This window comes from Struthio camelus, chromosome 11 (genome assembly GCF_040807025.1).
Source record: "Struthio camelus isolate bStrCam1 chromosome 11, bStrCam1.hap1, whole genome shotgun sequence".
Classification (NCBI taxonomy): domain Eukaryota; kingdom Metazoa; phylum Chordata; class Aves; order Struthioniformes; family Struthionidae; genus Struthio; species Struthio camelus.
Genome location: NC_090952.1, coordinates 9,148,098 through 9,161,914, shown reverse-complemented (window position 1 = coordinate 9,161,914; position 13,817 = coordinate 9,148,098). Strand labels below are relative to the sequence as shown.

General features: G+C 43.3%; 2 protein-coding genes across 3 annotated transcripts in view; one reads left to right on the top strand and one right to left on the bottom strand.

The window, feature by feature from the left end:
- COL4A6 (collagen type IV alpha 6 chain) overlaps nt 1-11,076 on the bottom strand; it is a 145,429-nt gene extending 134,353 nt beyond the window's left edge. The window contains exon 1 of the mRNA XM_068957534.1: nt 10,927-11,076. Coding sequence (XP_068813635.1) covers nt 10,927-11,076 — 150 coding nt within the window. The remainder of the gene's footprint in view (nt 1-10,926) is intronic.
- A 656-nt stretch (nt 11,077-11,732) lies between these two features.
- COL4A5 (collagen type IV alpha 5 chain) overlaps nt 11,733-13,817 on the top strand; it is an 87,202-nt gene continuing 85,117 nt past the window's right edge. Inside the window, exon 1 of one of the 2 annotated variants that reach the window (XM_068957492.1) lies at nt 11,733-11,964. In XM_068957492.1, coding sequence (XP_068813593.1) covers nt 11,869-11,964 — 96 coding nt within the window. In that variant the 5' untranslated portion in view covers nt 11,733-11,868. The remainder of the gene's footprint in view (nt 11,965-13,817) is intronic. The other variant, XM_068957493.1, reaches the window with a different exon arrangement.

The following is a 13,817-nucleotide window of genomic DNA, read 5'->3' as shown; positions in this document are numbered from 1 at the left end:
GGAACTAGGAGTCACAATGCAATACTACAATTGACTTGCTCTATGATTTGGGGCAAAACTTCCTCTCCACCCTAAAGTCAGCAATACTGTTTCCTACCTGCCACAAAGTAATGTGGCCGGGCGTAGCCGAAAGTTATTTGCAAAGCACTCAGACCCACAGGTGAAAGACAATACAGTAATGCAACCAATGATTGTACATTTAAAATTTAAAATTGCAACACATTACTCGGCATTTATATAAGGGAAATAGAGGGTCCAATGCATGTCCATGATAAATGAACCCTAGGAAAGAGTTAAGAAAGACAGAATAATGTTGCCATTGCTTTAAGAGGTATACTCTTTTCAGGATTTAACCTGTCGTGCAACACTCAGTATTCTGGAGGGTCTGAAAATACATTTTACCTTCAACGTAAATGTGCTCAGTGACATCAAAAGATGCTCTGTCCAGACCTCAATTAGTACAATCTCCAAAGAATAGTCTTCGCAGAAGCTCTGAGCTGCTTTTCTGCATTTCTGTTACTCGGGGTATAGCACACCCTGAGCTCCCAGAGATGAAAGCTCTCAACACTCCACAGGCTTCAGAACTGATCCATTAACATGGAAATTGTACCACTAAGACACATTAGGTCAAACCACAGTCTGGAGCTCACTCTAATTATCTAGCCAGATTTCAATTTAATCCTAACAAGATTATAGATGCACAGAGATTGAGGCTGTTAAGAGTACCGCAGAGCATACCATACAATCACTACCTTGAAGAGCCATCTAGAGCATTCTGTTTATGGCCACCAACTCATTTCACTTGAAAACCTCTGTGGAGTTTAGAAAGTATTTCCTGTATCTACTTGTGGTAAAAGCTGGCTAAGGAGCTGACATCTACTCTGACCACTAAAACACTTCACCTTTATTACAGAAGTGGGTTTGACAGCTTCTTTACCTCACCAGCCTATTAACATCTTTTCTTTCTGTCTTTGCTAAGCTTACTCATTAGACCTTTTCAAGTGACAGCATAAAGCCAAGTACCATCCAAATTAGGGGATTTCATGGGCAGTTTCCATTTTGAGCCAAAACTACTTTATTAGGTTAAAAAATGCACTCCTCCTCCTCAAAAGTGATCATATGAAGCTTACAAAAAGAGAGCTGGAGAACAATTAGAAACTCTGTTTCACATTAATATAGGAAAAAAAACAAAAAAATTTTTACTAAATGGAAGACAATGTATTTGTGTTGCACCCATTGCTCAAATGAATCATAAGGTAAAAGGTGTACATATTTCAAAGGTATGCCAGAAACACAGCACCTTCCTTTTGTTACCCACGGCTTATTGCAGACCACCTCAACTGCAACCACTAGATCAAAACTCATCACCCTTCAATTCCTCCTGGCAACAGGGAGGAGAGTCAGCAGGCTCTGTGCAGAGTGCTATACTCTGTGCAACACAATACAGAATTTGCCAACCTCACCTTCCAGCTGAATCCACACTTCACATGTGTTGCTGTTCATGAAAGAAGGTATTTACAGAGATACATTCATTTTACAGATATTGCTCCAACATCTCAATCCCTTCACGCATACTTTGATGATAGTCTAAAATCTCACAAGGAGGGCTCAGGCAGAAAGCATACAGGCTCCTTTTATGGAAAAGTCTGGAGACTACTATACATCCTTAATTTTCCAAGCCTGCTTTTTGCCAAATGTTTTTGCTCCCGCAGGCTATGTTCTTCCAGTTCAGTTCCACCCTGCTTTGTAGATGGGTTTAATCATCAAAGTAAAATACAGTGACTCACCTTCCTACTGTTTTAATGCCTTCTCACTATACCAATAATTCCAAATTGCTTTCAAAATACATATATAAAATATATATATTCTATTCATATATAAAATATATATATTCTACAGAGCAAATGATTTCTACACACACCTTCACAGCAAAAGCTTTGACTGATTTGAAGAAGACTACTACAACTTTAAAATGGTCCTGCTCCTCTCTGAGAAAGTCAAGAAATTACTCACTTGTGTCAATTAATCTATTTAACTTTGTTACCGTAACGAGATGCATTTAGATATACATTTCTGGAAAACTGATTTGCCAGCTTATGAATTCTAAGGAGACTTTAAAATAAGAAATAGATTATTAAGAGCAATACATTCATTGTTCCTTTTCTGAAAACAATTGTATCATTTTTGTGAAATATATTTTGGTTTTCGGACTCCTTTTCAGAGCTAGACACTATTTCACACCCAGAGAAAGATAGTCTTACCATCTGTGAGAACATGATCTTCATTAACAGAAAATAACATCTTTGATGATTCAAAACAAAAGGATAAGGAACATGAGGAGCTGATTTTAAAAACTCTAGTGCAATGCAAACAGGTAAAGTACATGTAGTAATCAAAAAGTTGCTGAAAGATAAAACACAAACTTGTCACTCTTCAGAGCTTTAAAAGGATGCCACTAGCAAAAAAATAAAAACAAAAATAAAAATTTCAATTCCACAGACACATTGTATTTGTGGAGTTTTTTTTTTTTTTTTAGAAGTACAGGAGCGTATAAGTCCATTCCTTGCTTAACTGCACTTTCATTTTCCTCTCCTCTGCTTTCCAGATCAAAGCCAAACCCTTCTAACAGGGCTGTAAGCTCATTTATGCAGTTAGCTTTCAGCTTACTATATGCAAACAATTTATCCCAATCTGACTGCTTTTTAGAAAGTGGCAGGTCTTGTTAACTCTCCCAGCCAAAGGATATGGTAAGGATACTGTTAATGTTGCTGTTGCTACCTTGCTTTCAATCTCTTTCATCCTCTATGGAAATGGGAGAACGACACATATGCAGAACCCAACGAAATGGAAACACTAGTCTCTTATCTTACACAAACCTTCATTGATATCTTGCCTTTTCTAGCTAGTTCCTGATTAGTCTGGATGCAACACCTAGATGATGTTTAGATTTTACCTGCATTATATGTCACACTGAGATCTTGCCAAATGCTTCTGTCAAAGATGGGATTGTTTGTTCCTATTAGCAATGGGAAAAGCAAGGTTTATGCAATAGAGATTCCTAGGTCACATGCATTGGCATGTCCGCGCTGCAGCTAAGAGTGAGGCATCAGAAAAAGCACTATAGGATTTACCACCAGGAGTCATACCGGCAGCCACCCTAGACTACTAAGGCACAAAGGAGAGGTAGAAAGATAAAAGAGCTTCAGAGCACATTGAGGCAAGGACCAGAGATGCACTGTACAGCAGGTTCCAGCTAAACCATTGAAAATAGACCAGCAACTGAGTCATAAGTTAAACTCAGACTACAGTAGCTATCGACACCTCAGCAGATTGAAGGAAATCAGCCTGACTTGGCTCAGAGTGTTGATCCTCTCAATATTAAGGGAGCCAAGCGAGCAGAGACTATGCAGACTGGGTGGCACAGGTTTAGTGGCTTGAAGAAGTTGACACAACCAAAGCTGATCAAAATCCTGCAGAAACAACAAGAACAAATCAAACTAGCACAAGCTGTAGGGTTCCTTACAGACCTGCATCCATTTGAATCAGAAGAGAAGAATCACAGGACCAATGCAGTCTTCCGACCAACAAGAATTGTCGAAAAAGTACCAAAAAAGCCTCAAAATGAACTAGGGGGGAAGGGGGGGAAAGGAGCAAATTTGTGGATCTTTGGGCTTCCTCAGGTCTGGGAAAAGAGGAAGCCATTCTGGAAAGAAAAGATGACTTTGAATATAATTAATAAAATTCACATCAACAGCTCCTGAAAAGTGGAAATTTATATACAGCTACTGGAGACTGCAGCAACAGCAACACAACTTCCATGTGAATCAAGCAGTCACAGAAGGGGGTGTTGTACAAAAAAACTGAGATAGGCCTAACTGCAGAAAAACTGTGAAAAAAGCACAGGAACAGATTATTTGCTTTCTTCAAGTATTTTCAGATTTCTTGCCTATACTACCACCTGCAAAGTCCATTTTTACAAGAAATGTATGATTCCACTCTAAGTGCTCCTTTGTCACAGCAAAATAAGCTGCTGGAGGTGCAGCAAGCTCTACAGTCAGACTTTATAGCTTTCTTATGAGAATAAGAGTCTCCATGGGTTGTAGGGATATTTTTGAAAAAAAGAGGGAAATAAAGTTCATAAAATCAATGATCTATCTCCCTTTCCCACTTCTCTTTTTCCTCCGATGTTACTTAACATTGCAGCCACTGTCAAGACTGAGTCCAAATGCATTTTATATATACCCTCCGAGAAGCAACTCAACTTTTTTTCCAAATCCCTTTCAAAACACAGACTGACCTTATTAGAATAATCTTTTCCACAAGATAAGGGTAGAAATGCTTTGATTTTCCTTTTGTCCAGAGCGACATAGAAAGCAGTCTTGAGTTTGAGACTGGATTCTCAGAGAGCTTGAAAAATATCTATCAGTTTCCAAAAATTCCTACTTTTTTTCTTCTTTGTCATCACTTAATCTGACACACAGGTGTTATCAAATTCCCTTCTTTATCGACCTGGTAATAAAACTTTATACTGGTATCTTGACCTGGTAATAAAACTTTATACTGGTATCTAGGCAATAATTATTTTTTGAACAGTCATACAGTCATCTATGGAAGACTGCACAAATCCATTCAGGTAGGAAGAGAAGACATCAAGTATGTCAAGAATTTGGCAGTGAAGAATTTTTCCTCTGTATCTACAATGACTTCATGATAAATTATCGCCTCAAAATAACATGGCAGCACTTTACAATATAAATAACGTAACAGATTTCCAAAAGGAGTACCTTCATTCTATTATTTTTGGATATATGGCTTAGAAGAATTGATAATCCTATAAAAGCCATTGATGATAGGTTAAAAACTAGTAAGCATCTCTGAAACACAGTATTTCTGTTCCCTTAACATTGTTTAATACCAGAATATATTAGCTTCACAGAGTGTTTTGTAGCTATGTCTTCCAAGTTGATCTGTGCACAACAAAAAGAAGCTGGAAAATCAGAAGCTGGGTTTTATTTTCTGATACATTAGCAAAACTCTGTTTGACAAGAAATTGACTCAGTGTTTGATCTTTGACAAGACTTTGACAGTCTTGTCTACCTCCGGAGAAGCAGGAGAATAAGAACTTCTTTTCTCCCTCTACAGGTCAAGAAGTTACCAGCTCTCCTCCTGAAGCAGTCCTGTCTGCAAACTGAATTTGGATTGTATAAAAACTAAACAAGACAGAGGCAGAGTTAAGACCTTGTGGAGGTATGGGTTTACAAGCTAGATGCCTTCTGCTATTACAGCTTTTTGCAATCTGTAGCATTCTTATACTACCTGTAACCACCAGGATGTACTGCAGTTACCCAGGGAGGAAGAACTGGTAAGAAGTACTGGTAAGAAGTAAGGTGCCAAACACCCAAATGCCCACAGAGTCTCTCTACTGAGAGATCGGACAATGGGTAGAGAAAACCCACCATGAAACGCCCCGTCTACTTTAGGGATACCAGCATGACTCACTAATACCAGTTCTCACTCAAGTCAGAGGAATACAGTGGCTGGCAACATGTCTGGCCTGCACATGGGGAAAAGGAAAAAGCTTCTTCAGGTCACATGATGCTTCTCACACCTATACAAAAGGTGGCCACAACCTATCTTAAATGGATAACGGCAAGATGAAAAATGTCTTCAGAACACAACCACCCACAAGTACTTCATTTCATAGCTGCTGCAACCTAACACAATATCTGAGTGCCAAATAAAATGCTACATTTCCAAAGCTCAATTATCTTTAGCACCCAAAAAATATTCTGCAAATAAACAACTCTTTGTTTAGAAGGGAGGAAAGAGGATATTCAGCATTAAATAAAAATTTTCCATGAAATTCTACATGTCTTGGCAAACGCTAGACAATTAGCACTGTATGAACTGTCTACTACTTATCTATTTTTTTAAATGAATTCTCATTATTCTGCTACAAAACCAGGCAATAACAGATCTGTTGTCACTATTAAAAATTTACCTTTGCATAACGACCGTTCTAGAAGCAGCATATGACCTTCGTGAACAAGCACCTCTACATTCTTACAAATAAGCTGGCTTAACCTGGTAAGCAAATTCTGAGATTTACATAATTAGTTTGCATTTTACATTATTTATTGAATTCTTTTGACTCCTTTCTTACGTAAGTAACCTTATTACAGATATTACTTTTTTCCTGATGAAGCTCACGGTCATGTAAAGATACTATAGCTGTAGAAAATTGAATTGCAGAAGGGTTGCATGTTTATAGGTAGTGAACAAAATGGAAAAGAAACAGAAAAGGCTTTTAAAACAGGTCCTAATGGATAAGATCATATTTATAGAAACTGAATGGTGGGAAGTGGGATCATGAGAGCTGCGAGTCTGTTTTCAAATATCGCTGATTAAACAGCTATTTTTGCCTTTGTCAGACCTCTTGGACAAAATCAATCTTTGGTATAAGGCCATGAAAACAATGAGCTTGGTTCAATTAAGCTGATCCAGTACATATTAAACGAAGAGACATTATGACACATTGATAGCAACGTTAAAGAATCAGACAGAAAACACAGGGTATAGTAAGAAAAGAAAGAAGGAAGATCGCTTGGGCTGACTTGCCATAAGCCAGCAGAGTTAAGTTACTCAAAAGAGAGCAGGCTGCTCAGAACTGATTTTGGCTGGTAGTTGTTAATTCCTTTCCTTGGATAATTCTGCGTGTGCTAGATGTTCTGCTGAATGAGATCTTAAGCACTACAAAAAAAACGATATGTCTAGTTAATCTGCACATTTCCTAGCCAAAAAAAGATTTGGAAGAGTGGTAATGATACATGGACTCCAGATTCATAAAATAAAAGCTGAGTGAACCCTAACTGAAAGCTCAGCTGTTCCACAAGAACCTGTCAGAAAATCAGTCTATATCACAGTAGTTCCTTACGGTATTACATCAAGACTGGCACTTTTTCCAGATATGCTCAGCCAGTTGAATAATGACAGAAAGGACATAAATAACGACTTGCCATCCCACCTGTATGTCAGGTATGCTTCCAAATGGGCACAGAAAGACACAGAAATAACTTGCACTGCTAGGACTATGATAAGATGCAACTCCTCCAAGAGTTCTGTGAAGAGACACAGAGCCTTTCTAGCCTTTGTGACCATTTTTATCTCATGCCCCACCTCATGTTTATGAAAAGATATCCCAGAAACATCAGGAAAACTCCGATTATCCTCTTAAAAGTCCTTCTTTTAAAAACTTCATTTCACCTGGATGCCTGAAAAAGCCTCAGCACTGCCCTGAGTAGTGATCAGATGAAGCAAACACCTACCACTCTAGTACTATTCCAACATTTTTTCATACTCCCTCTAGCTCTGGAACAAATTTTGTCATTTGTCTTACAGTGCAACTTTGAATGTCTTCGAGATGGTACTAGCTTTCTGTTTTATGCTTGCACAGCATCTTGTACTGACATTCCTAATATGTGATTAACGCAAATTACTGATAATAACCTAAAATACTGAAAACATGGACCAGGCATAGCTTACGGAGTCACTTCAGATGACAGCTCTAAGGGAAACTGCTCCATAATTCCCAGATGGGTACGGATGCCAACACTTACAGCTTTACTTTATCCACTCTCAAATGAAGCAAATACTTTACATGTGGCAGAAAAGTAGTTCAGAGCCATAACTCAGCCCTTCAGTCTTACCAGTATCCCCTGAGTATATCCAGTCCTGCCAAGACAAGGGATCCTACGTCACTGCCTTTCTAGATGGAAAGGGATAGTCCCAAAAACTGCCACTGAAGGTAGAAGAAAGAGTCTGCATGTCATATATACGTGGGACAACATGCACCAACCCATGGGCCAGATTCACCAGTGTCAGCCACAGGAATTAAGTAAACTGTGACCGACCAAGGACAAAGAATAACGTTGGTCAGCATCACTGTCTCAACCCAGTGAAGGCTGAGGAACACAGGCTTCAGTTTTCCAATTGCCTTTAGTAATCCAGGACACTAATACGACCTTTTCTGCACTTGCTTAGTAAAAAGAGTAAATTCTTTCTAAAGCATTATCCACGAGGCGTCTTTCATGGCTATAACAAACACCCTGAATGCCACAAAAACTGATGAGAATGCTGCTCTAAGATGTGATTCATGTAAACCCCAGTGATTGACCTAAAAAGGAGGTAACTGTCTCTTTGTAAAACAAACACGAAGTAGCCCCACGCATCTCCTCTTCCTAGGTTGTTAAAATTGTCCTTTTGTGCAACCTGCTAAACCATAAGAGTACTACAGGTGACTATACAGAATCATTCATATTTTTCTCCCACCAGCCTGAATTCCCATCGATTTGAAAGGAAGGGAATTCAGCTATATAAACAACAAGTCATCTATGCTTTCAGCATTTGATTCAAGAAAATTTGGATTGTATTATAGGCCTAATTTTGTACTGCCATTCAAAACATATCCTCATTTATACCTAGGAAAAATAAATGTGAGCTGAGAAATTAAATTTTATACATTTTTAAAGCCTATTCTTACAGCAGGATGAATGACTATAGTATAGAATTGAGGCCTCTGAGTCAAATCATCCTCGGTACAACTTTATTCAAGATATTGGCCTGACATATCAGCCACTGCCTACTAGCCACGTTCATGATAATATTCCTGAAGACTTTCTGCTCAACAATTTGATACTATATTTTAGAAAGTTTCTTTTACAACAGATAATTTATTGAAATCAGATTTATTGAAAGGAACAGATGAACTAAGTTATAAGCCATATTGTCTTCAGCAAGAAGTGCTTAAGAAGTTATTATTCCTTATTAAGCTAAAGTTTTAATCTCGTTTTAGTAACAGAGTAGTCACTATGCTCAGTCATTTGAAACTATGTAGCAGTGGACTATTCTGAAATCTTACAGAGGATCTGCTATTTCTGAAAAAAGGCTCTGCTTTCTACAAAAATATTTTCAGTCACTAGTACTTTTTATTAATAGCTTACTTCATGCTAGAAAGTGTTAGATGTTTTTTAAAATTCAGTGATATCATCACATGAAAGTCATTTACCTACTACTGTATCTGAAAAGACGAAACATCGTCTCATTTTCTCGCTGACCGTGTTTAACAGCATTTTTAATATGAATAATTAAATTAACTGCTTAAATTAACTGCTTAATCACATTAAGTACCAAAATTTCAAAGTATTTTAAGGACTTACTTCTGATTTGCTTTCATACTTGCAGACCATTCACAGAGCAACAATGATTTTGTTTTGTTTTTTAACACTGAAGAAAACTGGCAGGGGAACTTAAGAATGACATGGAGATACTAATCTTATTCATTCTATTAGACTTCAGGTGGCAAAGTCCCTGTACGCACATGTCAAGAAACTGTCAAAACTCTGACTCCTTAACTGATGTTCTTTCCAATAGGCATAAAGTAAAACTGGAATGAAAAATTAAAAATTTGCTGTCAGTGACAACTGCATCAATCACGAAAAATTTCACTGGCATACTGCATGGATTTACACTAATGACTACAAAACGTGTCTTGTCACATGTTTCAGAAAGCCTTGAAAGTATGTTCTGTATAAGAGTCATTTCCTCATAAATTCCACTGCATACGGAACACTCGGAAGAACAGTTAGCTTTTTTAACTAAAAAAAGAAAAAGAAAAGAAACTCTCACAGCTTTGCACGTTGTCTAATCTTTTAATCTTCAAGAAGATTAAAGTTTGCAACTACCATCTGATCAGGATGATGAAATTCTACTAGTGTAATTCATTGATAATAGAAAGTGCAAGGCATATTCAAGCCTTTTGTATTTAGGAAAAGTATAAATTCCTATTCTATTGACATCTTTTCAAAAGATTTCTTCCCAAGGGCACATTTTATCTTCTAATTCCTTGAAGATAAGATATTAATCTAAATAGTAGCAAAAACTGCAGGAAAACATTAGTTTAAGAATCAAGAACTCATGTTTTGAACTGTTTTGTTAAAAGCTAGTGAGAATTTGAATTAAAATTAACATGTTTAAGTATATTATACTGACTGCTTCCACAAATTCATTACAGCACATGTGCTGTAAAATCAGAACTACGTAGATTATGCAGTATTGTGTAATCTTACTTTATATCAAAACATAACAAAGAGATTATTTTGAGCAGCTGACAGTGCACCACTTGGGTACTTAATTTACACTACAGATTTTTAGAAGGACTCTTTCATTCGCAACTGTTGAGCAGGCTAACAACTTCAATATTCTAGTTGAAGAAAAACTCCATCAACAGTAAGAAAATATATGAAACTTATTAACATGCAAAAAGCCCTAAATCCCTTCCTACTCTGTTCAAACGCTAATTCGGAACAGCAAAAGAAAATCTGTGTTTATGTCATAAAATTATCAGGTTGACAGATCATAAAGTCATCACTTCTGTACGCCAGCCTGGAATTTAAAACACATTTACCACTTCATAGTCGTGAGCCTTGGTACTACACTTAACAGCTAATCCTTTAATTTCTCACATCGCTTATACTTAGTTATGAGGTGTCCTGGGTTGGATCCCTTGTGAGCAAGAATCTAAAGAGTCAGCTTGTAACGGAAAGGTTTGAAACGAGACTAAAGCAGAAGGAGAGGCAGACAGCTGAATGTAGAGGTATTGACCATCTTCTGAGCACTGGAAAGCTCATGCCCTCGACACAAATTGCCTTTCACCCCAGCTTGCTTTTGCAGAAAGTAGCCCAAGTAGAGTAGACGAAACGCACCGAGGCACCACCGAGCAGCGGTGCTCGGCGGCGAACAAACCCACGCGACTTCCTGGGGTTTTGCGCGTTTGTTCCGGGGCTGAAGGATGCCCCGAGCCCCGGCAGGTCCGACGGGGCGCGTCGCCGCCGGGCGAGGCACAGGCGCGGCCGGGACGCGCACACTTACCGCGCTCGCCAGCTCCGCGCCCAGGCAGAGGAGCACCAGCACCAGCACCCTGCAGGGAGGCAAAGGCACGGGGTCACGGCGGGCCGGGGGCCGGGTCGGGCCGGGCCGGGCGCGCCTCGCCGCCGCCGCGCCGCGGGCCCCGCCGCCCATTGCTGCTCGTAGCCTGCAGGGAAGCGGAGAGGACACAGCCCGGTTACGCGCTGCCGGGGGAAGGGCAGGGCAGGCCCCGCCGCTACCGTCACTCGCAGGTCAAGCGAGAGGCCGGCGGCCTCCCCCCGCCGCTCGTGGCCGGGCACCGCCGGTGGCGGCGGGCCCGCCCGCCCTCTGCCGCGGCCCCCGACCTCGGTGCGTGCCGCGCCCAAGCGAGCCCGGGCAGCAACTTTGCGCAGACTTGGCCGAGGCATCGCACGCACCTGAGCCGAGCCGAGCCGACCAAAGCGGGCCGGGCTGCTGTCGCCCGCCCGCCCCTCCTGAGGTGAGGTGAGCCTCAGCACCGGCCGCGCACGCCGCAATGCCTCCGCCGCAGAAAATAGTCCGGGGTCCGGCGGCTGCCCTCGCGGTGGAGGTGCGGGGCGGGGAGAGGCAGGCGCCCGCCCTTCGAGCCCACAAAACCCCGACGCCCGCGGGGGGGGGGAGGGTGGTGCCGGCGGCGGCGGCAGCAGGGAGTCCGGCCCCTCGGAGCCGGGCGGCGGGGGCGCCCCTTCCCCACACGCGCACACGCTGCGCGGCGGCTGCCCGCCCGCCCGCCCGCCCGCGGTGCGGATGAATACCGCGGGGCAAGTAGTCCCGGGAGGACTTGAGCCGGGCGAAGCGGGCGAGCGCAGCAGAGGGGCGGGCGCTGGCGTCGGGGCGGCCGGCGGGAGCCGCCGGGAGGGAGCCGCGCTGCCCCGCCGGGCTATGCCCGCGCCGCAGGGCCGGCTCCGGAGCGCTTGAGCCGGCAGGATGGTGCCGCGGCGGGGCCGCAGCCGCAGCCTGGCCGCCGGCTGCCTGGTGCTGCTGCTGGGCTGCTGGGGGCAGGAGGAGGCGGCGGCGGCGGCGGTGAGTGCGGGGCGCCTCCTTGTTCTCCTCAGGGGCGGGCGGGGGCTCGCGAGCCGCCGAGGCGGGCGGGCCCCTCGCGCAGGTGCCGCGGCCCCCTGGGCCGCCCCCGCCGCGCGGGGCCCTGCGCGGGCGGCGCCGGCTCGGCCCGGCCCGGCCCGGCTGCCCGCGGCGCCCTCGTGCTCGGCGGCAGCGAGCCGGCTCGTTCGGCCTCACCTGCGGCGGGAGCCGGGCGTGGCGGGCGGCGCGCAGCCCCGGCGGGGCGCGGTGAGGGGGGAGATGCGGCGGCGGCGGCGGGCTTGGCGCGTCGCCTCGGGGAAGGGGCGTTATCGCCGCTCCGCCGGGGGTGGTTGGGCCTCGAGGCCGGGAAGGATGATCTGAGCGCGGGGCTCCTGCTCGCGGGCTCTGCCGAGTTACCCTGAGCTGTTTGCAAGCGGTGGGGCTGCTTACCTTCTGCGGGTTTTTTTGTTTTTTTTGTTTGTTTTTTTCCACAATCCCTTCCTCTGGAGGATAATTATTTTTTTTAAGAGTATGTTGAGAGGAAGCCATACTTCTGTTGCTTAGGGTTATCCTCTGGCTGAAAACTGATCATAATGTGTTGTAGTAGTAGGTGTGGAATGCGTTTCCCCTTCCACAACCACCCTTGTAGTCAGAGCTGACAAAAACCTTACTTGTCTTAAACTCCCCTTTGAAGTACGTTCCTTTACAGTGAAATTTCTGTACACCTTTCATCTGCCCTTCCAAGAGGCAAAGACCAGCCATAACACTCTCCTTTTCTGCTCCTCCTCTTCCCCATGCCCAGGTGTGTACCCAAATGTAAGTGATACTAATGTGCCATCACACTGGTGATGGATTTGGACAACAGCTTGTTTTTGTGTTGTCCCCAGTACTAGTTCTGCTGCTCTGTTAAGTGTTGCCTGACCCCTGGTCACCTCCTGTAACCTTTCTCTCCTTCTCTTCATGCCCGAAGAAGGGTCAGTGCCACCTATAGGACTTTGCTGTTTTAGCAGATGGGGGTTTAAGATAAATGGATACATCTGCGTAAATTTGGCTTCTTCCCCCAGGAAGTGCCAGAGTGGAGTTGGGTATATATGTGATCAGTGGGGATCTGTGGGGCCCTGGAAGGGGGCTGGGCTGGGCCTATGCAGACAGTCCTGGGCCTTGAGAGTAGGAGAGAAATGGGTTGGAAAGAGAAAAGAAAATGGTGGAGATGGTGGCAGAGTTCCTGGATCTCGGCACTATCCTGTGCTGCAGCCTCTCTTTTGGGGTGAGTCCCTGGTATGTGCTCTGCCCCACAGTGAGGTGAGACTAACTCAAGACCAAGGGGCTAGCGATGGGAAGAGAGACCTCTGCTCCTCAACTACAGTAGTCCCAATGACGCCTTGTCAGAAGGGTCTAATGGTTTCTCAACACTGTGGTATTCTGATGTCCTCGAGGCTCTCATGATGCTAATTCTAAATATCACTACTTACCATTGCATTGAGGCTCAGCTTTTTTTTTTTTTTTTTTCCCCTTCCTCTCTGACCATCAGAAAGGATAGGATTTATATCACGGCAGTTTGTCAGATAGATGCTGGCTCTTCTGTAAACTTTGTTTTGGGGCCGTGCGTTGCTATGTGATCAGTTACGAGGTGACTGGATATAGTTGAGTTATCTGGCCATTTGGACATTTGGGGAAGAACTCATGACTAGTCTGAAGAATACTCACCAAGACATCTTACTTAAAGTAGGGATGATTTCAGTTGTTCAGGTTTTATTGCTAGTTTTCCATAGCCCGTAATCCCTAAGGTGAATTTGGTGAGTAGGGTACGGGTGATATTATTCACCCTCTTGTGCAGACTCATCATTGATGTACAG